The sequence below is a fragment of the Staurois parvus genome, unplaced genomic scaffold, assembly GCF_062004578.1.
Source record: "Staurois parvus isolate SC_StPar_1 unplaced genomic scaffold, SC_StPar_1.0 ptg000436l, whole genome shotgun sequence".
NCBI lineage: Eukaryota > Metazoa > Chordata > Amphibia > Anura > Ranidae > Staurois > Staurois parvus.
Window position 1 is genome coordinate 375,516 of NW_028318232.1, and position 26,728 is coordinate 402,243.

Here is a 26,728-nt window from a genome sequence, read left to right on the forward strand (position 1 = left end):
GGGTTCTGCTCCTCCCTTGGTGCTTGTACAGCCTTGCACCACCGTGGCCAGCATGTATGGCTGGCTTCCCTGCTGGTCAGTGTGTATGGTTCTAATATTACGCAATGATTACATGGATAAAAACCCTTTAACCCCCCAAGAGTGTAATCCTAGTAGGCGGGTTAACTACATTATGGGCTATTTGGTGCCTAAGGGTCAGGGCTTTTCGGAAAACTATTTCTGGCTAATCAGAAAGGATACTACCCAAAACTGGGTCTTGCTTTAAGATCCCCCAATTTTTCTTAAGGATCTTCACAATATCTCTATGTTGAACTGAGAAGCCGCTTATAAAGGAACAAACTCATGAAGCTTTGACAGTATTGTTGGTTACCAGAAGATCATCCTTATTCAATTTAGCAACCTCATCAATATTTTTATAAATGTAGGGTGTTTATCAAGGTCCTACCTTTCCTCAGGGATTGTGCTGCTCCATGTACTGGCATCCATCATAGGTCTGCAAAGCATTGTGGGATCCTTTATGCTTTCAGCCCTCTGCGGCTCCTCCCAGTAGGTGGCGGCTTATCACATTTAAGTCTGCTGTTTGCAGCTGTCCATTGCATTCGTGTCCTGTCTGTTGCTGTTGGATTTTAGACACATATAATACTTCTTCTAGTGTCTTGAGGCGATTATGAATGAAAGACCAATTGAAATAAAAAATGAAGTGTGATTTTATTCTATCACACAATGGTGCAAAATAACAATGTAAAGCGTATTATGAACAGTTCCATGTAAATAAAACTACTGTAGAAATAACAAACAAAAGTTTAAAGACAAAGTCACCATTATCTGTCATGGCTGTCCTGGCCATGTGCAATTCTCCATGTCCTTGTCCTTCTAATACTTTGTGAAGAAGCAGGAAGTAGACGGAAGTGATCTCGTAACAGTATGCACCTGTTGCAGCTTCTCAGACATGTATGTATGTGTATGCAAGTGTCAGTGTTAGCGTGTGGGTGTCTGTGTCTCTGTCCCTAATGGCCCCCTTTATGCAGCATGAATGTGTCATAACGAGAGATTCTTAATACCTTGTATGGCATAGAAGGGAGGGGAAGACACTCACATAATGTCTTTGATGGACAGGAACATATGTATGGTGATGTACATAATATTATAAGCTAATGATGTAACCCTCAGCTATATATTTAAAGAATAATATAGCTTAAGAACATATCAATGTATAATCACTAAACTATATATGTATCAATGTTAGAAACGTATACTAAATACACACAGATACTATTAAAATACATAATGTAATAGTAAGTCACTTCTAATAACCTTGACATATACTACCAGAGACGTATATGCCTAAATATAGTATACTCAGCCTTCAGCTAGTTAGCTGTCTCAGCTAACTTACCCATATTTACTGTCTCAGCTTAACTTGTATATCTTTTGGTCTCAGCTATAATTGAAGAATTGTAATACTACCATTTGTCAAAAGACCATTCACACATATTAATATTAATTATGACTAATCATAAAAACCAAATATTTTGCAAGCTTGCCATCAATATAAGTGCCGAATCATAATTTAGATTTATTAACAGTTGCACAGCAGCAAGCTCCTGTTCAGTTAACTCTTTGCTCTCCTGGATACCGACTCGGCTTTGGCTAAGACTCCTCCTGGCTTCTGACCCCGGCTCTGGCCACCATTGTTCCTGGCTTCTGACCCCGGCTTTGGCTACGATTCCCGCTGGTTCTCGACTTGATTATCCTGGAAGACGACCTCGGCAGGAGAACTTCTGTCCTACCAAGTCATCCGCTGTTGCTGTTGGACTTGCATAGACTCTTGCCTTGTTTCTGTGTAACTAAATCTACCTTTAATTGCACCTCCTTGCGTGTCTGGCTCCTCGCTCCCTGACAGTGTTGTAACCTTTACCAATGAATCTATTCATTAAGAATACTGGCTTGGATATAAAAGTCATCCAAATTATTACAGTTCCTCCTCCTCTTAGGAACTGTCCTTTACGGATGTTATTCAGCCACAAAGGATGGTGTAAGCTATCCATGGGGGATGTAACTGTTATGATCCGTACATTTAAAACAAGTCTTAGTAATGATTCTATTGTCGTTATTGATGAGAGTTAAATCTAAAAAATTGATTTCAGTATGGTTATATTGGTATGGGAGATTAATATTATAATTGTTAGAATTCAAAGTATTAAAAAAATTAATTAGAGCAAATTCACTGCCTCTCCAAAGTAAAAAGATGTCATCTATATATCTCCTATAGAAGGTAAATTCCGGCCATTCTCTGGCGTAAATAATATCTTCCTCCCAGTATGACATAAACAAGTTTGCAAGGCTGGGTGCAAATTTTGCACCCATCCCCACTCCAGTAGTTTGCAAATAGTACTTATTGTCGAACCAAAAGTAATTGTGGTGCATTGCAAAATTTAAAAGCTCTAATATAAAACCTTTTTGTCTTTGTGGGATGTCTTCTGCTTTGTCTAAATAAAATTCAGCAGCAATCATCCCATCATTATGCCTAATATTACTGTATAATGAAGCCACATCCGCTGTTACAAGATAAGTGGATGCGTCAATTTTAATATCTTTTAGGTCAATTAACATTTGCTTCGTGTCCCTAAGATATGCTGGAGTGGTAGTTACTAGGGGTTGAAAAAAGAAATCAATGTATTCCCCTATACGTGAGCAGAGAGATCCAATTCCACCTGGAGGGTGTAAAGGATCTTTGTGTATCTTCGGTAGACAGTATAATACAGGAAGTTTAGGTGCAATAGGACAAAGGAATTATTTTTCTTTTTTATTGATGATCCCATTATCATAGCCTTTTATGATCAGAACTTTTAACACTTTTTTATAAGGTAATAAAGGATTGTTTGATAAAATCTTATAAGTATTTCCATGTACTAAAAAATCTTGTACTTGCTTCATGCACATAGATTTGTCTAGTACCACAACACCACCTCCCTTATCTGCAAGGCGTATTACAAGGTCTTTATTTTCCAACAATGTTTTGATACCTTCATTGATGTTCTGCTGTTTATGCCAATTCTTAATTTTCAGTTTATCTAGGTCCTTAGTCATCATGCTTCTAAAAATATTAATATGGGAATGAGGTGGGGGATTAAAAAGAGATGCATTTCTGAGATGTGAGTTCTTAATTTCAGTTCGACGTGCACTTTCTCTAATCAATGGATTACTTATAAAGTGTCTCTTAATTGCCAGTTTCCTAGTAAATTTGTGCACGTCTATAGATGTCTGAAATTTATTAAGCTTTGCTCTAGGTGCAAATTTAAGGCCTCTGTTCAATAAGCTTAATTTTTTGGCTGTTAGATTAGTTTGGCTTAAATTGAAGATGCCATTTTTATTCAGGTCTTCCTTTTCTTTGAATCTATTTGCCCTCTTTCCCCCTTGTTTTCCTCTATTCCTGAATTTCTTTTCCGTGGTTTGCTTCCCCCTAAAAAATGGCCCTGTTGTGTAATTGGGTACTAGAATTTTGCTGAAAATCTCGATGTGGAGTGTATACATTAGAATCATTATCGGGACCATTGTATTCATAATCTTAATTGTCATAATTGTGGTTCCGATAACTACCACACTGTTGATAGTATGATCCACGATTATTGTTACGAAAGTGAGGTGAAGAGTAAGAATTGCTATAGTCGTGGTAGGGTCTAAAATTGTTATTCTTAAAATAATTTTGTTGTACAGAGTGGTCAGTCCTTCTGGGACTTCTCCAAGAATTATTCCTTGGACTAAACTGACCTGGGTGTCCTTCTATATTGGACCTAGGTCTATTAGATCTCATGAATTGTTTATATTCATTATTTGGTTGATACCTAGGATTTTGAGGGTGGGTTCTTAAATCCCTGTCACCAATATCTCTTTCATTATAATCCTGAATAGTTTCAAACCTATTTTTTACTGGGATTTTGTATCTTGGATTCCCATTTCTGGGAGGTGTATTATATAATTTCTGTGGTGTGTGAAAAACTTTATTGGCTCTATTGTGGGAGTTATGTATATGAGTTACATTGGACCCATTCTTATGAATAGTCCTGCAAGCAATAGAGGGATGGGGGGTTGGATTCTCCCCGGATGAATTGAGTAGAGTAGGTTGTTTGGTTACTTGCCATTTAAATACAGTATTACTTTTGTAATCATTAAGGTCTCTGGAAAATGTTTTCTTTTTCTTAATTTTTTGTTCTTTATCTATATTTTCCATATATGATTTGAGCTTATCAGACTCAACCTTATACTCTTCCCTATTCAAGTGGGGGACCAGTTTCTTCCTGGTTTTATTAATTTCTGTATCCAAATAATCAGAAATTTGATAATATCTAGTCCTAGATTATTAAAAATTTGATACCATTTGATATCGCTATCCTCCGTTTCAGGTAGGAAATCACATCTTAAGGACCTCGGGACTATTCCTTCTTTTACATGTTTTTCAAGGAATGAAATATCCCATAGTGTTCTGATTTCTGAGGTGGTATGATTAGCTAAATGGATAAAGAGACCATGTAGGTCATCACTTTCTCTGAAATAGTAGATCTATTAGATCTAAGTTCAAAAACATCCATCCTAAAAGATTACTAAAATTGCTTAAAATGTTCAAAAGGGCTATTAGCAGCTCAGCTAATAGAGGTAAAAATTGTAGTCTAAAAATGAATAAGCGAGCGCTTCTTAAATAGAAATAAAAGCCGCTTGCATAAGGAAAAAACCTCTAAATCCTTAAAAACATATAAATAAAAAATACAGCGCTAAAACACATATAAATAACAGTATAGCTTGCACTCACCAGACACACAATCAAATTGCGCATAAATATGACACTCAGAAGGGCACTAGTGGGCATCTGGGATTAAGGGATAAGGCACTTCTCAGGTACTTAGTGCACCCTGGAAACGGACTCCAGACCTCTCAGTGGGACTCTCACAGCAGACTGGGACAGCTCCTTGGTTTTACTTACATCGGCGGGTCATGCATCACTGCAGTGACGGCTACTTTTAGCTGATGGTAAATGATCAGCCCCTGATCACTTATGACATACTTTTATATTACATACTATTTCTTTATTACATATTATCTTTTTATATTTTCACATTGGCCCATGATAACCATCTCTAGGGAATGTTTTATAGTTATTTTATGTTGATGAACAGAAAACATATCATTTTCTCTTTTGAGATGATATTGAATTTTATTTCAACTTTTAATTTCTATTTTTACTATTAGCATTATTTTTATGTAGATTAATAAAGGTCGCTTGACCCTTTCTTCCCCTTTTTTTTATACCTTTTTAAATATGGTGTACTATGGGAAGTTTATCTATAGACTTTACCCCTAGGATCACTCATTTATTTTTGATATATATATTTTTATAAAAGTTTTTTACATATATTTATAATATTTTAATTGCTGCTATAACATGCCTATAAAGGGCAAACATTTTTCGATATCAGGTTTTGCATATTCCGAGATTATGTTTTGCATATTGTGGTATCATGTCTTTCTCACAAATGAAACCACAGTAAAACGGCGACATTAGTAATGAAAACGTGGGCTACAATAAAATGGCCACCGTAACAGCAATTAATGAGATCCCAGGCTATAGGAAACTGGCGTGTGCTCACAATGAGTGGCTTTCAAAACTCGTCAAGGCTCCACTTTTTCCTGTTATTCTTATTTAATTATATGTACACACAGCCCCGATCTACTAGTGTATTCCTTATAGAGTATAGATTATGCCATTTGGTTTCTTCCTGGCCCGGGTCCCAGCAGTGATGCAGCTGATCCGCCGGACTTCTGCAAAATGGCGCCCAACTCGCGCATGCGTGGAGGGCTATTTAACGCGGCGGACATTGGCAGCAAGCCATCCCTTTGACAACGCACTGGTGCACAAAACGCGTCAGCGAGGAGCTTGCCGCGCTGAAGTCACTCGCTGCCAGGGCCACATGCTAGGTTGGCAGCCATCTTTGTTATTTTTATATTGGAATGCAATTTCCTCATATAGCTGCATTACCATTTACAACTGCTGAATTTAGCTGCTATATTTCTGCAGTTCTGCACTTACCTGCAGTACCATTTGCAAATACTGAACTAAGCTGCTGTACTTCTTCAATTTCTGATAATAGCTGCAATACCATTTGCAATAGCTGAACTAAGCTGCTATACTAATACCATTGGCTCAATAAAACATACTACACTATATGAGCTCTTTTGTGTGGTGGCTTATTCCTTGAGCTGCTTAAAGGTGGACATCCATTCGTGCTGACCTGATGTGAAGCCGGGTGTAAGTGAAACCAAGGAGCTGTCCCAGTCTGCTGTGAGGGTCCCACTGAGAAGTCTGAAGTCCATTTCCAGGGTATACTAAGTACCTGAGAAGTGCCTTATCCCTACCGGTTCCTAGATGCCCACTAGTGCCCTTCTGAGTGTCATATACATGCGCAATTTGATTGTGTGTCTGGTGAGTGCAAGCACACCTCTTTTCTTATCCACAGAAGTCACCAGCACCTTATTAATGCAATTCTAGTGAGAAGCAACCATTATCCCCAGACACTGGATGATTTAGGCACCTATAAGGAAAAGTTATTTTATGGAGTGCTATACGTTTATAATGTGCGTTTACCTCACTGCTATTCGTCTAATTTAAGACGATGCACTATTGTCACTTTATTGCGCTCATCTTCAGTGCTTTGATATATGAATTATCACTTGTCACTTTGCATTTAATTTTATTTCAGATATATTGTTATTTATATGTGTTTTAGCGCTGCATTTTTTTATTTATATGTTTTTAAGGATTTAGAGGTTTTTTCCTTATGCAAGCTGCTTTTATTTCTATTTAAGAAGCGCTTGCTTGATTATTCATTTTTAGGACTTGAAAGGTGCTCAGTGGGGATGGAAAAAAACTAACCCCACCTCCTTTCCGATCACTGGGTCTGGGTGCGTGGGTCCAGAGGAGGCCTCCATAGGAAAGTGCTGCTGGAGAAGAAGAATCTGCTGCTTAAAGCCAGGTTTCTGTAATTGCTAGTAAGTTAAGGGAGCGGGAGACAAAAAGGTCATGGACAGAGGTGAGCTTATTACAGACAGAGCAGGCATTCCAGAGTGCACATGAATAAGGGAGGGTGGTTTTTGGGAGCATGGGGACTGATATTAAATTGAGGGGATTGCAGCTATTCCTGGAGGAAAGAGGGTACCTGGTGTGGGGGTGAAATAATGGAGGACCAGGGTTTGGGGAGATATCCCCAGAGGTTAGGAGAAGAAGAAGGGTGAGGAAAGTAACATGGGAGTGGGATGTACACGAGTGTGCATGCCTTCCAGTCCAGACATTATCATAAGTGATAAAGTGTGTGTTACACGAAACGCGTTAGAGAGGTGCCCCTAACCTTTACCAGCACACCACAGGGCTTTACCTATGGCCGGTGTCTCTATGGAATTTTTTATGTAGGTGTCTGACTTTTTTGTTTCTCTTTGCTTTTGATGTCACCTTCACCTGGATTAATAAATACTACACTATTGGAATTTTTCTTCTCTTGGGCTCGTTTTTTCATTGGCAAGCCCTACTTCTCCTAAGATGCTTCTTCATACCAGATCTATGCTTACTGGCATGATCCCCTGATGGCTGAGATCTGTACTGAGGGATATTATATACCTGTCCTGATGGTTGAGATTTCTACTACTGGATACTGGTAACCTGTCCTGGATGGATGACCCCTGGTGGTTGATTCCTGCCTTGATGACTTCAGCCGTGTGAAAGGTTCCATTCCCTGAGTACCAAGGAGTAGGTCTTATATACTCCAACGCACAATCATTTGTGCTGTCTGGTTAGTGCAATAGACATCTATTTTCACAGCCACAGCAATCACGGATATTCGCTATTTATCATGTGGTCTAGAGCACAATTTTCACCATATTCACCTTATGGGATTTTACCATAGACTGGTTTTTCACCATTTAGCGTTGTTAAATGCCAGTTTGATTACTATTGTTTTGTTTACTAGATATATTCATATATGCTTATATATTGCTTATCATTATTCTACCGCTGCATATTTTTACTTGTTTACATTCTTATTGGAGGTTCTTGAGGTTTCCCTCTTTATCCTGGCAGCTCTTTACCCATACTGCAACCCAGCGCCAGGGGTGGACTGACAACTCATGGGGCCCCCGGGCAATAGGGGATCATGGGGCCCCTGTGTCCTTGCCCACACCCAAAAAAGCCTATGAAAAAGCCAATGAAAGGTACCAGGGGCATCTCATGGGGCCCCCTACTGACCCTGGGCCCTCGGGCAGTGCCTGAGTGCTCGAATGGTCATTCCGCCCCTGCCAAGCGCTCATTCAGCTTGTCCATTTATACTCTGTATATTGTACTTACTGTATGTTACATACTGTACCTATAGTTGCTGTACTCTGTACTTTATATACCCTGACCCTTGCACTCTGCATATTGGACTGTACAAATGTTTCTTAACCACTGAACTCTGCATACTAGTCTTTGTTATACATACTGCTGACCCCTGCACAACAACAATGCCCCTGTGGGAATGGTTTATTTAGCAATGCAATCAGAGTCTAATATATTTCTGAAAACCCTTTCTACAGAGGCCCTCTTTGCATGCCGTTTCAAAGGAAGTAAATTCCAAAATGCAGCTTCCTTTTTAAGGAACTACCAAAGTGTCTTACATTCATTTTACTCAAAAAAGCCTTGCTTGTTATATAGAATGTTTTCTTACCTAGTTACATAGTCCATCCAGTTCAACTTTAACATCTGTGTAAATACTGTTTTCCATATCCCTATACATTGTGTTTTCTAAGAAACACATCTAAACGTTTTTTGCACTTTTTTACATTCTCCACTAACACTACCAACTGTGGGTGGCAGTTGCACATCCTTAACACCCTAACAATAAAGATCCCCTTACACAGTTTAGGATTGAACCATTTCTCATCCAACTTCATAAGTATCTCTTATCCAGGAGGAATAAGTTTACATTTGTTGTTGTTCCTCATAAGGGAGGCCCTCGAGCCCCCTTATTAGCTTTGTTGCCCTTCTCAGGATTATCTCCAGTTCAAGCACATCCTTCCAGAGGACTAGTGACCAGAACTGGATGATGATACTCAAGAATAGCTTGAATCAGAGTTTTGTAAATTGGTAGAATTATAGTTTTAACTCTTGAGTAAATACCCTTTTAATGGATCCTAATAGTCTGCTAGGGCGCTTCCCTGGAGAACATGTACCAAAGCAATTTTTTTTTTAACTCTGTTTGACAGGGAGCAGTGCTTTTAGTAATGCCTAAAGTGAAACAGCACCCAGATATTAGCCCCTCATATGATGAGTAAAGGGTACATAGTACCCCTACTCATTCAACAAAAAATATAAAGTGTATATAAAGACAGACACAGTTTTTGACATTTCCTTTCATAAAAAAACACCCAAAAAATGTCCCACTATGTACATCCATGGTCAGTGATGTCATCTGTGTTATAAATCTCAGTCAGTCAATCACGATGTCTGGTGCCTACTGATTTTTTTTTTAATAAAAGACAAAAACAAATATAATATAATATATTATATAAAATATAATTTTCTATAATATATTATATATATATATATATATATATATATATATATAATATATTATATTAAAAAAATGGGTCCTAGTGTTCTATCACCCTTTAGGATAGGCCAATTTTTAAAATAATTTTTTTTATCTGTTTATACTGGAATTTGAATTATGTAATGAAACCCAGTTCCTCTTGTTTTTTTGCTTCACTATTTTTACCTTTACCCATGATCAATCCATTTCCTTTATTTGTTTAATTTTATTCATCAACATGTCATTGTTTTATTCTTTGTCCCTAAATTTATTTCTTAGAATATTGGTCTAGCCAAAAAAATCCTTCGCTCTTTTTAAATTCCTTTTTATATGTACAGTTTGTCCCCTGGGAATACTGGACAGCAATCTGGGATAGTGATAGCTCTTAACAATAATATACCTGTTCCTGTCAGTGGATTTGAAATATGTGCTGGTATAGATGGTCCTTCCTTTTACCCCTATATTTATATCCAAAAATCTTATATTCTGTCTATTCACTGCTGGTCACATACTTGACCGGAGGCTGAGGTGACGAGAGGACTCCCCTTACGGCTAAGTGCAAAGCACCCCTTGAAGGTGGTGACAGAAGGTGCTGTGCCCAAAGAAGCTCAGGTTGCCAGTGATGAGGTTGCCTAGTGGTTCCAGAAGAGAAGACACCCAAGAACAGAGACGACATGGCAGATAACTCTCTGGAAGACTGGCAGATCCTGACAGCTGGGCAGAATAGGAAGTGTAGTCGAGAGCCAGGGCCAAGGGTCAGACACAGGCTATCAATCAGGAACAGAGGCAGAAGCAAAGTCAAGAACAAGCCAGGGTCAGACACAGGACATCAATCAGGAACAAGACAGGAACAGATCTGTGTAGCAGGCCGGGGTCAGAGCCAGGAGAGAAACATGAACAGGTCAGGGTCAAGCTGCATTGGTAATGGGTAATCAAGCAGAGTAATAAGCACAGGAACAGAATTGCTAATCCAGCAATTACTGAGAAGAACTGCAGTCCTTATAAAGGCCACAGATGCAGATGCACCACTGTGTGACATGCGACATTTTTGTACAAATTAGCTCGGCCATATTGAGCATTGACACATTTGCCAGGATTTCTCCACGTTCTTCCCTGACATTGCCCACAATAATTTATTACCAAACCTATTAATATTGGCTTCCTCAAGATAAGAGGGGATTTTTCATCCCCCTCTCCTATCTATCCATGCACAAATTCACTAAACTGGGTTAAAATTTCACACCCTTGGCCGCACTTATTTGTTGTGAATAAAATTTCCCAGAAAAATATTATATTTCAAACAAAAAAAAAATCAAGCAATCTAAGATAAATTCTTTTTGTGTAGTTGACAAACTATTTTCAGATTCCAGGACAATCCTAACATCTTCTGTTCCATGCTAATGTTTAATTATTGTATACAAAGTGGACACATCTGCATTTGCAAGTATAAATTCTTTGTTATATCGATTAACATCTAAAAGTTGTAATTAATGTTTTTGTCCTTTGCATATGCCTTTGTGGAAACAAGGGGAGACTGCAGGAAACAATCAACATACAGTTAGGTCCATGTATATTTGGACACAGGCACAATTTTATTTTTTGTTGTTAGGTATTTAACAAATATATTCATACTATAGTTATAGATATATAGTTAATGGATATGGGCTGAAAGTGCACACTCTCAGGTTTAATTTGAGGGTTTGTACATCCAAATTGGAGGAAAGGTTTAGGAATTGCAGCTCTTAAGAGTAGTCATGCCCCCTTTTTCAAGGGACCAAAAGTAATTGGACAATTGAATCAAAAGCTGTTTCATGGCTAGGTGTAGGCTACTCCTTCATTATTTCTTCATCAATTAAGCAGGTAAAACGTCTGGAGTTGATTCTAAGTGTGGTATTTGCATTTGGAATCTATTGCTGTAAACCTACATCATGCGTTCAAAGGAGCTCTCCATGCAAGAGAAACAGGCCATTGTAAGGCTTCAAAAATGAAACAAATCCATCAGAGAGATAGCAGCAACAATAGGAGTGGCCAAATCAACAGTTAGGTACATTCTGAGGAAAGAAGAACGAATTGGTGAGCTCAGCAACATAAAAAGGTATGAAGACAACAGTGGTGGATAATCGCAAGATCCTCTCTATGGTAAAGAAAAACCCATTCACAACATCCAGACAAGTGAAGGACACTCTCCAGGAGGTGGGCGTATCATTGTCTACAATCAAGAGAAGACTTCATGAGAGCAAATACAGAGGGTTCACCACAAGGTGCAAACTATTCATAAGAGTGAAGAATAGAAAAGCCAGAGTAAACCTTGACCAAAAAACATCTAAAAAAGCCAGACCAGTTCTGGAAAAGCATTCTTTGGATGGATGAAACTAAGATTAATCTGTACCTGAAGAACAAAAGTGTGGAGAAGGCTTGGAACACCTCATGATCCAAAGCACACAACGTCATCTGTAAAACATGGTGGAGGCAGTGTGATGGCATGGACATGCATGACTTCCAGTGGCACTGGGTCATTGGTGTTTTCTATTTATGTGACAGAAGACAGAAGCAGCCGGATGAATTCTGCAATGTTTAGAAATATACTGTCAGCCCAGATTTAGCCAAATGTAGAAAAGTTTATTGGACATGTAAGGGAATTCTTGTGAGACGGCTGGCTAATAGACGTGTGCATGCACACAGAAATGGCGATGCACACGCACGGCGAAGATTGGTTCCAGACGGACTATTTAAAGGGTGCCTCTGCCTGTGCTGAGTGCTGACTGGTCTTCAGCTGTTCCCCGTTTCCTGCTAATTCTTGTGTGACTACCTTGTTGCTGACCCGGCTTGTTCCTGACCTGACTCTTGATTACTCTCCTGCTTGATACTTGTTCCTGACCTCGGCTCTGCTCCTAACTTTGGCTTGCTTATTATTTGGTACCTCACTGTCTGCCCGTTGATGACCACGGCTATTCCTATGACACTGCTCCTGTCTCCCATCCCAGCTTCCTGCCTTGCTCTGGTGCATGCCTGGTGATCTACCATACCAGCACTGCATATCGCTACTGTTCCTGAATCGGTGGTCCATCAGTCTTTTAAAGGACTGCAGCTGCAAGTGCTGCAGACAACATCTGCTGGCACTCTTGTCCCCCTGGTCCCTAGACACCCTCTGTTCCACTTCCAGTGGGGTCAGGGCTAGTGACACAAGTGAGGCCGACCTCATCATTTCAGTCTCCAATCAGGTACGTGACAGGACAGCGCTTCACAGTACACATGGACAATGATCCAAAACACACTGCAAAAGCAACCCAGGAGCTTTTGAAAGAAAAGAAGTGGAATATTCTGCAATTGCTGAGTCAATCACCTGATCTCAACCCAATTGAGCATGCATTTCACTTGCTGAAGGCAAAACTAAAGGCAGAAAGACCCCCAAACAAAGAACAACTGAAGACAGCTGCACTTAGAGGCTGGCAAAGCAGAAAGGAGGAAACCCAGTCTCTGGTAATGTCCATGGGTTCCAGACTTCAGGCAGTCATTTCCAGTAAAGGATTCTCAACAAAATATTAAAAATGAACAGTTTATTTATGATTATATTCAATTGTCCGAATACTTTTGGTCCCTTGAAAAAAGGGGGGATGGCTATTCTTAAGAGCTGTAATTCCTAAACCTTTACTCCAATTTGGATGTACATACCCTCAAATTAAATAAAATAAAGTGCAGCGCTAAAATATGTCAGAAAGTTCGTTCTTAAAAAATTTGTTATCAAAAGTTCATGAGATATTTCAATTGATGACAATCAGATGGTAGACACAGCTGTGAAGGATCCAGTAGAAATGACAGAAATGCGCACTCACCGACCGCGCATAGGAAATGCACATGTGTGTATTAAAATCCACAGGTATCGTTCTCCCTCAGGAAGGGGTGTCATCAGGGGATGATCTGCTGGGCTCCCAAGACCTCTTTAGGATCAGGATAAAGCGACCAGGAGAGGGCTCCCTCCTCTTGGTGTGGCTGTGTCTGCTGGTCTGGTAACCCCTCAGTGAGGGGCTGCAGCTGCTTGAACTCCGGCAATGCTGGGTGTTGGATCTGGGACTCTGGAATCTTGGTCTGGGATGATGAATATTCCTTACTCTTTGTTATCCTAAAAAACATTAACTACCTCTATTATATCATATACTTGTTGATTCTGTTTTAAATTTTTCTGAGTGTAATTTTCTCTTCTTTTTTGTGATAACTCTTGAAAAACATCAAATCTAATGTAATGTATGCAGATAAGTTACTAATGCTCCCTTCTCCTTTTATTTCCCTTCATATTGCGATTTTTCCTTTTTTTCCCCTCATAATATTCATGAGAGGGGTCCCCTTTATCTATAGAAGAAGAGGCTGCTCATTGGGTTTCCTTTTCCTCATTTTGGTTCTGCCATGTTTATACTTTATTCTCCTTGAACTCTCTTATATTTCTTTGGAATTTTTTTCTGTTAGTGTGTGCTATTTCATGATCAATATTACTCAGATTTTTCTTTAATTTTACTGAAAGCTCTGTATATTCTTTTAAATCCATAAATTGCTCTAAATTTATTTTTTACATTCTTTTATGTTAGCATTCAAAATATAATGCTCTAAAAAACCTGTGATGCTGGATGATACTAGAATTCACCTTTAGACCAGAACACCTGCCTTATTACAGAAACACCATTTATCTTTCTGTGGCAATGCTTTGTTTGAATTTTAGTTTATAATTAAGTCATTTTGCTCACCATAACATGTTCTAGCCTGGTCAGTCCCAGCCTCTGGCACATGTGGGCTTTATTTTCCAATGATGCTCTTTAGCCAACGTCTAGCCCTGCAAATTATTTGATAATTTCACAGTAGGTTTCCATGTCTACATTGTATGAAATGTTATTAATTAGAAATTATTACAGAAATATTCTAGTTATTTTTTCCTGGAAAAAAAAAACAATATAACATAAAATGTAATTTCTCATTAGTTTTAAGAAGGCCCATAATAGCCTTCCTAAAACAGAAGGTGCTTGCAGGCCTCGCTTCCATTGCAGATCCAAAAAATAAGGGGTTTATTGCTTAATTAAAGATAGTGAGCAGACCTAAGCAAATTATTCTTTTCTGTTCATGTGGTCAAATACACATCCAGAACCACTGTTTATAGTACATATACAGCACATATTAGAGAGCCATGTATTTCATACAGCTTGTTACTTGACCATCATCAGTGCAGGCTAAAGGAATATCTTGCTTGGCTCTGCCCACTATCTTACAATGAGGAATAACCCACTTATTTTTTTAATCTGTGATGAAAGTGAAACCTGCAATTACCTTCCTTTTAAGAAGTCTCTACTGTGTTTCTCAGTAATTAAGTGGGCTCCTTTAAGGCCACCTCATAATAACATGTCTGCTTGTCTCATCAGTATACAGAACTTCTTCGGTTTGACACCAGCACCAATGCAACAACTGTAGTGGATTTACGTCCTTCATTTACCTGGAAAAATCAAAGACTCCCAAGTGATGTTCCTGGGAGTGGTAAGCTCTTCTCTCCTTTTTAAAGGAGGTTGCATTGTAGCAATAAACGTACCTGTATTTTTAATGTTTTTTTCTGTTTCAGGTCCTAACATTATGACAATTGCAGTCTTCACTCTGGCAATTGCTATCATACTTATTCTCATCACTGCACTTCTTGTGTTTCGGTAGGTCCTTTATTTGAAGTGTTTAGAACTAAATATATTAATCTGCCCCTAAGAAGCAATAGCAGGCTCCATCCAGTGCCTGTGCATAGTATCAGATTTCATCCAGATTCTCCCTAAACTCTTGTGTGTTCCAATATGCAAAAAACAAATGTCTACTTGGCCCCTCCCCTTCTACACTGCTTTACTGACTCTTCAGTAGAGGCAGGAGTTAAAAGCCAAGCACTCGCTCTGTGTTTCATATTAGTTTGCCCTGGGTTAGTGGGTCCATGCATACTCTAGAACAGTGTTGGGCAACTTAAGGCCTCAAATGCAGCCCCTGATATGACTGGAGGGCTGCATAATAGTTTTGTTTTTGAAAATGTACCACTATCATTTATTAGGGTGCCATTCATAAAATATTCAGATAAAAGTGTTCAACCTTTATTTTGGACAAACTGGCTAGATTGCTATATTTTGGCAGTTGGTGATTATTGGGAGGTGGGATCATTTTAAAACGGATTTAAGTAATTTATTCAATTAGATTTTTTGGATACTTTATTGTTAGTATAGTTTATAAATAAGGAACAACTCATTGCATGCCTGCATTTCTGTCTCTTTACTATTAAGTCGCTATTTGTACTCCTTTTTTCCTTTTTGTATTAAATACCTCAAATAAAATATAATTAACTGCTGAGACTGAAACAGCTTGACTGAGGTTGCGGAGACCGAAACAGTTTTGAGTGGAGGTGGCCGGGAAAGGAGCAGCCTGGGAAAAGATTGCAAGGAACAGAACAGGCTAGGGAAAAAAAGCAGCTGGGAATGGAGTTGGCTGGGAGAGAGGTAGCCAGGAACACAGCAGGCTACCAGAGAGAAGGCTATTAACAGAGAATACTAGGGGAAAGGCAACTAGGAATGGAGCTGACTGGAAGAGGGGTGACTGCTAACAGAGCAGACTGGGTTAGAGGTGGCCTGGAACATAGCAGGCTGTGGGAAAAGGACTGCACATAGAGCACTGGCAAACCACATTTCAGGGCTCTGGAAGGAAGCTCATAGTACATACAGATACCTGAACCTACTGTTGCTCCTGATTAAAGGTGAATAGGACTTGGATCCTCAAATTATTAAAAATCAACAAACCAAGAGAATAAGCTATCACAATCATATAAAACGTAGATAGACGTTACCATATCTACTAACATAATAACAACAATGCAGAGTACAAAAGTACCTTAAGAATGTTACAAAATTGTCCTTTTGTTAATCAAAACTTTCCAAAGCCATTTGTTAGCATTGCTAACAATAATTTCCTACCTACTTCATATTTCAGACTTGGGGTATAGTACCCCAGTGACATTGAAAGGTCATTCACAGTGAAGGCAAAATCTGAGCACTGAAAGCTTAGATAAACCCAAAAACAAAACATTTGATATTTTGCAGCTTACCAATCCTTAGATATGGTGGCTTTCATTTGAGCAAAACAATACTTTTGCTAAAAATACAATAAAATCATTATTAGTGGACACAAACACATGACAAAATACACCATTCTTCCTATATCCCCACTAAATATAAAATCTAAAACTGTATTGAGTTAATAACAAATATTTGTAAATCCTAAATTGCGCCTTTTTTTGCTAAATGGTAAAAATCAAAGATACTCAAAACTGAAAATAAGCAATTTATTTAAAAAATCTGGAGGTTATAATTTTTCATTTACAGCTGATTTTGTAAAAGCACACAACCAAACATTTTCTTAAAGCATATGACCTGTAGAATAAAAAAAAAATGGCTACTGATTTTTTAGGACCCGCAATAATTGCGCAAATGTTTATCAAATCACCATTTTCAGTAAAAATACATTAAAATCATTTTACACTAAACTAAAAGTTTACTATTATTCATTGATGAATGAACATAGGAGTGATCAGTACCGATCACTCACTGTGTTTATTCAAGGAGGGGTTGGTAAATATGACAAGTTTACCAGCCCCCCTGCTCTCCACCCTGATACTGATTTCCCACCCCAGCAGCAGCTGCAGCAGGCGGGAGAGGGAAAAGGGGAAGCAGGCCAGCACTGCTACGGGGATTGGGGATGTGGGGGATCGATGCTACTGGGGGGGAATTCCAGGTTGGAGAACCATGGTGGGGATATATTTTGCGCATTTTATGTCCCCTGACGCTCCCCTACTGTAGCTGAGGCCAGCACGAGGGGGAGGAGGGAAGCCAGTCAGCAGCGGTGCAGAGAAGAGGCACTGGGGGATGGGGGAGGATGGGGCCAATATGGGGGAGGGGGGTGTCAGAGCAGCTGGGGGATCTATTTGCAGAGTTAAGTCCTCTGTGGCTCCCCTACAGCTCTCAAATCTGGAGGGATGGAAGACAAGACAAGAAGAGAAGAAACTGACAGTTGCATGGGAGACACAGGGCAGAGCAGCAGCAAGCAGTATTGGAAGGGGGGGGGTCACATTTTAGGTAAATGTCTGTCTACCTGGCCAGCTGGAAGCAGTTCTGTAGGTCAATATGCTGTCCTGACCTGGCAGTGGGTAATTATGGCAAACACAGCTCCCCAGCCCACTCATAAATATCAGACTGAAAAAGGAGAACAAAGTGTAATTTTTTTTTTTACTTTTTGGTTTTCAGAAAAGAGCATGTAAATAGGGAAGCAGCAATGTCTAAATATTTTTAACAGTATGCTTTGTGAAAATGAACATGTTTTGCACTAAGTTGGTTGTATGTCAATTTAACTGCAAAAGTGGAAATACACTTTAAAAGAAAGAACCTTATCTTTATTGTTTCCCATCATCTCACCATGTAGTAAAAGGGAACAAAGGCAGGCTTGACTTTCATGGATTTTTAAAAAGTTTTTACATTTCACAGATGTTAAAATCTGCATTTTTTCCAGGAAATTACTTAGCACCCCCAAAAAGTATGTTCAGAAACCAGCGGCCCTGAAGAATAAAAACGGTGGCTGTTGCAATTTTTTATGTCACTTAAAATTTGCAAAGCCATTTTTTAAATGAAAAATTTCAGGAAAAAATACATTTAAATGGATTTTAGTCCACACAAACACAACACCCATTTTTTTTTATTAAAATGCGAAATATGATGCATTTAGTAACTAGATACCAAATATGTCATGATTTAAAATTGTGTATGCCTGTGAAATAGGACAAACTACGGTACCTAAAATTGTCCATATACAGTGTTTTTAAAAGCTCTTACAGGTTTTCGGTTTAGAGTTAAACAAGAGCTATGATGCTAGAATTATTGATCTCATTCTAATGTTCATGGCAATACCTCACACATATGGTGCAGTCACCATTTACATATGCATGTGCTGGACCTAGGAGCACCTAGGGGTGCTTTTAAAAATGTTTTCATTATTTTTATTTAGTTTGTTTACATTTTTTTACACTTTTTTTTGTTTAACTTAATTTTTCTCACAAGTGAACGAGCCCCTTGTGATAGCTTTGGGCAGTGACAGGTACTCTTTATGGGGACATCAGGAGGTTATTAAAACCCAGATGTCTCACATAGTCATAGTCATAGTTCGTCCATCCAGTTCAATCAATAGAAGGGAAAAAAAATGATATACAATCATATAAATACATGATCCTATACCCATGGTTGATCCAGATGAAGGCAAAAAAAACCCCAATAAAGCATGATCCAATTTTCTCCAGCAGGGGAAAAATTCCTTCCTGATCCCCCAAAAGGCAATTGAATATACCCTGGATCAACTTTACCTATAAATATTAGTATCCAGTTTTATTTTGTGTATTGAGGAAAGAATCCAGGATGTTTTAAAACAATCTACTGAGCTGGACAGAACCTGATCTTGAGGGAGTTTATTCCATATTTTCACAGCTCTTATTGTGAAGAAGCCTTTCCGTATTTAGGTTAAATCTTTTTTCTTCCAGACATAGAGAGTGCCCCTTGTCCTGTGTTATGACCTTAAAGTGATTAACCATAAGCCAAGTTCACTATATGGATCAGTTATGTATTTATACATGTTGATCATATCCCCCCTTAATTGCCTCTTCTGAAGAGAAAATACATACAGTATCTCTAATCTTTCCTCATAGCCGAGCTCCGCTATACCTTTTTATTAGTTTGGTTTCCCCTCTGAACTCTCTCCAGTCCCCCAATATCATTTTTGTGACCCATCTCCCTGCTCCCGTTTGCCTCCAAGCTTCTCGAAACGCCTTCTCCACAACTGTATGAACTGCTACCTCACCGACAACAACCTTCTTGATCCCCAACAGTCTGGCGTCCGCCCACAACATTCCACAGAAACTGCCCTACTAAAACTCACTAATGACCTACTAACTGCTAAAACCAACAGCCATTACTCCATACTCATACTCCTTGACCTTTCCGCTGCCTTTGACACAGTTGACCACCCGCTCCTCCTCAGTAACCTCCACTCCATCGGCCTCTGTGACTCTGCTCTCTCCTGGTTCTCCTCTTACCTTTCCCAGCGCACTTTCAGTATCACATACAACTCCTCTTCCTCTGCTCCTCTTCCTCTTTCTTTTGGGGTACCCCAAGGTTCTGTCCTTGGGCCCCTCATTTTTTCTCTCTATACCTCCTCCCTGGGCCAATTTATAATCTCCCATGGCTTCCAATACCACCTCTGTGACACCCAGATCTATCGCTCCACCCCCTCAATCTCCTCAACTATCACAAATCTACTAAGCGACGTATCAGCATGGATGTCACATCACTACCTTAAACTCAATCTTTCAAAAATTGAGCTTGTAATATTTCCTCCTCCCCGATCCCCCACTCACCACTTTACCATTAAGATCAACAGCACAACCATTGGTCCTTCCCCTCATGCCAGGGTGCTAGGTGTAATCCTAGACTCTGACCTCTCCTTTGGGCCCCACATCCACTCACTGGCTAAATCCTGTCGCCTCAACCTCTGGAACTTCTCCAAAATCCGCCCCTTTCTGACCAATGACACCACAAAACAACTTATCCACACCTTGGTTATATCCTGCCTTGATTACTGCAACTCCCTCCTCACTGGTCTATCGTTACACAGGCTATTCCCCCTTCAATCCTTTATGAATGCTGCTGCTAGACTTATATACCTTACCAACCAATCAGCGACTGCTGCCCCTCTCTGCCAATCCCTTCACTGGCTTCCACTAACCCAATGTATAAAATTCAAAATACTAACCACAGCTTATAAAGCCATCCAAAACACTGCCCCTAGCTACATCGCCAACCTCATCCACAGATACCGGCCAAATCGCCAACTCCGCTCCTCCCAAGATATCTTCCTCTCTAGCTCCCTCATCACCTCCTCCCACGCTCGCCTCCAGGACTTCTCCAGAGCCTCTCCTATCCTCTGGAACTCCCTACCACAGCATGTCCGGTCAGCCCCCACCCTGTCTGCCTTTAGGCGATCTTTGAAAACTCACTTCTTCAGGGAAGCCTACCCCACCTCCACATAAGAACTGTACTTGAATCACCTCCACCGGATCATCCCCCGCAGCTACCACCTTTTGTATCACTTCTCCCTTCCTTTAGATTGTAAGCTCCACGAGCAGGGCCCTCCTATTCCTTCTGTACTGAAATATATTGTAATTGTACTGTCTCCCTTATATTGTAAAGCGCTGCGCAAACTGTTGGCGCTATATAAATCCTGTATAATGATAATAATAATAATAACTGGTGCTCAAAACTGAACTGCATATTCTAGATGAGGACTACTAATGATTTATACAGGGATAAAATGATCTCTCTCTCTGGAGACTATACCTCTCTTAATACAAGAAAGGACTTTGCTCAGTTTTGAAACCGCAGCTTGGCATTGCATGCCAGTATTAAGCTTGTGATCTACCAGAACACCCAGATCCTACTCCACTATTTATACCCTCAGCTTTTCTTCTAGTGTGTATAGCCTCCAAGTGCATAATTTTACATTTATCAACATCAAACCTTATTTGTCACATAGTTGCCCAATTAAACAGTGCATAGAGGTTGGCTTTTAAGTTGGAGACATCCTGTAAGGACATTATTCCACTGCATACAGGGGCGGACTGACCATTTGGAAACTCGGGCACTGCCCGAGGGCCCGGGGTCAGTAGGGGGCCCCATGAGATGCCCCTGGTACCTTTTTCATAGGCTTTTTTGAGTTTGGGCAAGGACACAGGGGCCCCATGATCCCTATTGCCCGGGGGCCCCATGAGTTGTCAGTCCGCCCCTAACTGCATAGCTTGATCTGCAAAGACTGAAATTATACTTTTAATCCCAGACCCTGTATCATTTATAAATATATTAAAAAGTAAGGGTCCCAACACTGAAACCTGGGGAACACCATAAATAACCTTAGACCATTCAGAGTATGAATCATTATCTACTACTCTCTGAATACAGTCTGATTTTTCCAACCCTGTAGACTTTACCTTACACATGACACACAGACGTGTGTGGGCAACTGTGTCAACGCCTTTGCAAAAACCAAGTATACTATATTCACAGCCTCTCCTTTGTCTAAGTTTTTGCTTACCTTTTCATAAAAAGGCATCAGATATGTTTGACAACTTCTGTCTTTCATGAATCCATGCTACCTATTGCTTAAAATGTATTTTTTCTAGCAAGATCTATGTGGTCATTTATTAAACGCTCCAGTATATTTCCAACTATAGAAGGTAGACATACAGGCATACAAAGCAGATGGTAATGACTTTGATCCCATGAAGGCTTCGCTTATCTGTGATGGGAATGTACAAAAGATACAAACTTTTTGGGAGGAGGTGGTTGAGTTAATTTATGAAATAGCAGGAGAATATATACAGGTTGAGCCTTGGAAAGGTTTGTTTCATTGTACAGAGAAAACTATCGCACAATACCAGAGGTCCTTTGTTCCACACTTATTAAATGCTGCTATAAGCCTGATCCCTAAGTCTTGTCGATCACAAAAAATTTCGAGCATGAGAGATTGGGTTCTGCAAATTGCCCAGACATGGTTTATGGAGGAGATTATATACAGTATATAGGGGAGGATTTATTAGAGAAATATCATGCCATCTGGGAAAAATGGTTAGAGTTTAAGAAATCAAAGAGGCGTGTATATGCTGAATACATGAATTGAGAAGGGGCTGGAGAAATAATATTTGGCGAAGATAGAGGTTTTGATATTTGAGAAGTTTGAGAAATGCATGTCCTGGGTTGGGGGAGGAGGTTAAAGGAAGGGACTGTTATTAAATTATAATTTTTTTTTTTTGAGGGGGGAGCATCAGGAGGTAAGGGTTTACAAGATGTTTAAGGTTTAAAGATTGTAGAATGTGATTGATGATTAAAAATTTGTATTATCGTATGTTGTTTCTACAATAAAGGAAAAAAAGAGAATGGAAAAAAAAAAATGGAAGACTTTGATCACTTTTTAAATATAGGTACCACATTGGCCTTATGGCAATCCAGCGATACTATGCCAGTCAAATAAGAGTCCCTAAAAATTAAAAGCAGTGGCTTTGAAATGACAGAGCTCAATTCTTTTAGGACACATGGGTATGTGCCATCTAGTCCAGGTTCTTTATTCACCTGTATTCTGTCTAAATATGTTTGGATATGAGCTCCCTGTGCTCCTTTGTATACACAGAGCTAAAGAAATTGCTTAATAAATTTGCCTTCCCTTTGTCCCCAGTCACCCACTCAAGATTATTTTGTAAAGGACCTACATGCTGAGACCTGACCTTTTTTCTATGAATATAGCTGAAGAAGTTTTTGGGGTAGTCCTACTTTCATTTGCAATCTGTCCCTCATTTTGATTTTAGAGGCCTTGATTTTCTATTTACATATTCTGTTATACAGTATTTGTTGTAAAGTTCAAACAATTAGTGTTCCTTCATTTTTATATTTTTTAAAAGTTTTTTTTCTTATTATTTATAGGTTTTTGTTAACTATGGTCATGAGTAGAGATGAGCGAAGAAATGAAAAATTCGATTCGACTGATTCGGCGAATTCGTGGACAATATTCGATTCGAGTCGAATAAATTCGCTGTGAATTTAACTTAAAAAAGGGTGTTTCTAGGCTTCAGAGAGACTTAATATTAGTGCAGAACACTGTACCTTTAATTTAAATGCCCTTGGAGTCTGCTGGGGAAGAGAAATAATACTGTCAGTCAGTATGACATGCAGATGAGTGCCGTCGATCTTAGAATCACCGCACACTTCACTCATTTGGGCAGTCACGGGGCCAAAACCAGAGTGTGGAGCCACAGTGTGGCGGTGGAGGCAGCAGCAATGGGAGGCCATACAGCACCCTATGACAAAAATGGAAACCACCAGCAGTGTGAGGAGACCTGAAAGTGGCACATGGCAGAGTGTGGCGATAGAGACAGCAGCAATGGGAGGCCGTACAGGGACCCATGACACACTCTGGACCTGGCAGCAGCATGAGGAGGCGGTACAGGGGCCCATGACAGATTACGGGCCTGGCAGCAGCATGAGGAGTCGGTACAGGGGCCCATGGCAGATTACGGGCCTGGCAGCAGCAATGGGAGGCCGTACAGGGACCCATGACACACTCTGGACCTGGCAGCAGCATGGGGAGGCGGTACAGGGGCCCATGACAGATTACGGGCCTGGCAGCAGCATGAGGAGTCGGTACGGGGGCCCATGACACACTCTGGACCTGGCAGCAGCATGAGGAGGCGGTACAGGGGCGCATGACAGATTACGAGCCTGGCAGCAGCAACTTGGACAGGAGGACGTTCAGCTTCTGCACCGTCGGGTGCGTGCTCGCAAACTGTTGTCTCTTGGAAACGGATTCCAAGAAAGACTGCTGACGGAATCCGTGAAGAGGAGTAGCAGGAGAAGGAGCATCTGAACGAGCGGAATATGCCAACAAGCGACAACAGTGGCCCATGACAGATTACGGGCCTGGCAGCAGCATGAGGAGTCGGTACGGGGGCCCATGGCAGATTACGGGCCTGGCAGCAGCTATGGGAGGCCCGTAATCTGCCAGCACCCTATGACAAAAAATGGAACCCACCAGCAGTGTGAGGAGACCTGAAAGTGGCACATGGCAGAGTGTGGCGATGGAGACAGCAGCAATGGGAGGCCGTACAGGGACCCATGAGAGACTCTGGACCTGGCAGCAGCATGAGGAGGCGGTATAGGGGCCCATGGCAGATTAGGGGCCTGGCAGCAGCTATGGGAGGCCCGTAATCTGCCAGCACCCTATGACAAAAAATGGAACACACCAGCAGTGTGAGGAGACCTGAAAGTGGCACATGGCAGAGTGTGGCGATGGAGGCAGCAGCAATGGGAGGCCGTACAGGGACCCATGAGAGACTCTGGACTTGGCAGCAGCATGAGGAGGCGGTATAGGGGCCCATGGCAGATTAGGGGCCTGGCAGCAGCTATGGGAGGCCCGTAATCTGCCAGCACCCTATGACAAAAAATGGAACACACCAGCAGTGTGAGGAGACCTGAAAGTGGCACATGTTTGGGGCATGATTCATGGCGGATTTAGTCAGTTGTGTCAGGAACTGGTGGTTTGAAATCCAGACTAATCCACGCCTGATTCATTTTCACAAACGTGAGTCTCTCCACACTTTGGGTGGACAGTCGTGTCCTCCGCGGAGTTGCAATACCTCCTGCCGCACTAAACACGCGCTCCGATGCCACGCTACTGGCCGGGCATGACAGCCTTTCAAGGGCAAATTCAGCTAGTTGGGGCCAAAGGTCAAGTTTCGTTGCCCAGTAGTCAAGGGGATTGTCTACCTCGGTTGGCAGGGTGCTGTCCAAGTAGGCCTAAGCCTGTTGTTTGAGGTCCTGCTCCAGGTCCACCTGATGCTGCTGCTGCTGCTGCGGCTGGTTAGTAGTTTCCTCACTGCGCTGGTGAAGAAAGCTACTCATCATCGACTGCAGACTGAGGCAGCCGCTGCTGGTGGAGCTGCCACTGCTCCTACCACCCCACCCCTCCCCTGCTGCCATGGCAGCGGAACACGAGCGCACAGGGCCCACAGTGTCTGAGGATGGACGTTGGCGCAGACAGGCAGAGACCAGCTGACTACATAGGTGTTTTTTATAGTACGTTATTTTGGCCTCCCTCTCAGCAGGTGTGAAAAAGGCCACCATTTTTGAACGGTAGCGAGGGTCCAACAAGGTGGACAGCCAAAAGTCATCCCTCTGTCTGATGGTTATTATTCGGCTGTCGCTACGCAAGCAACCGAGCATGCTATGGGCCATTTGTGCCAAGGAATGCGAGGGACTCCCTGCCTCCATCTCCACAGCATACTGCCACGGTGCGTCTAGGTCCTCTGTCTCCTCTTCCTCCTCCTCTACCAGATGCTCCTGCTCCTCCACTCCTGTCCGCTGAGTGGAAAAACCACCCATTTCACTCAATAATTCCTGAGCACCAATGTCCTCCTCTACCTCCTCCTCTTCTTCCAGTCCTGCCCCCACAGGGGCCATGTGGCGTTGAGATCTGTGCGCCACGTCTACCGCACCCTGACCAGCCATTGTTAACAGCATTTGTTCCAGGACGTGCAACAGAGGAATGACGTCGTTCATCCCATAGTCCTGCCGACTCACGAATAGCGTGGCCTCCTCAAAGGGCCTGAGCAAGCGCAGGTGTCACGCATGAGCTGCCAATGGCTGACATCTAAGTTACACAGGGAGTACCTTTATCTGCTTTTAACATCAGGAAATCTGTGATGGCCTTTTGCTGTTCGTAAAGGCGGTCTAACATATGTAGGGTTGAATTCCACCTTGTTGCAACGTCACAGCATGAGGAGTCGGTATAGGGGCCCATGGCAGATTAGGGGCCTGGCAGCAGTTATGGGAGGCCCATAATCTGCCAGCACCCTATGACAAAAAATGGAACACACCAGCAGTGTGAGGAGACCTGAAAGTGGCACATGGCAGAGTGTGGCGATGGAGACAGCAGCAATGGGAGGCCGTACAGGGACCCATGAGAGACTCTGGACCTGGCAGCAGCATGAGGAGGCGGTATATAGGGGCCTACGGCAGATTAGGGGCCTGGCAGCAGCTATAGGAGGCCCGTAATCTGCCAGCACCCTATGTCAAAAAATTCAACACACCAGCAGTGTGTGAGGAGACCTGAAAGTGGCACATGGCAGAGTGTGGCGATGGAGACAGCAGCAATGGGAGGCCGTACAGGGACCCATGACAGACTCTGGACTTGGCAGCAGCATGAGGAGGCGGTATATAGGGGCTTATGGCAGATTAGGGGCCTGGCAGCAGCTATAGGAGGCCCGTAATCTGCCAGCACCCTATGTCAAAAAATTCAACACACCAGCAGTGTGAGGAGACCTGAAAGTGGCACATGGCAGAGTGTGGCGATGGAGACAGCAGCAATGGGAGGCCGTACAGGGACCCATGACAGACTCTGAACTTGGCAGCAGCATGAGGAGGCGGTATATAGGGGCCCATGGCAGATTAGGGGCCTGGCAGCAGCTATAGGAGGCCCGTAATCTGCCA

General features: G+C 41.4%; 1 protein-coding gene across 2 annotated transcripts in view; it reads left to right on the forward strand.

Annotated features, from left to right (window-relative positions):
- Positions 1-26,728, forward strand: part of GUCY2C (guanylate cyclase 2C) — an 879,595-nt gene that overhangs the window by 220,107 nt on the left and 632,760 nt on the right. For both annotated transcript variants that reach the window (XM_089687691.1, XM_089687690.1), the window contains 2 exons: positions 15,011-15,122; positions 15,205-15,286. In XM_089687691.1, coding sequence (XP_089543817.1) covers positions 15,011-15,122; positions 15,205-15,286 — 194 coding nt within the window. The remainder of the gene's footprint in view (positions 1-15,010; positions 15,123-15,204; positions 15,287-26,728) is intronic.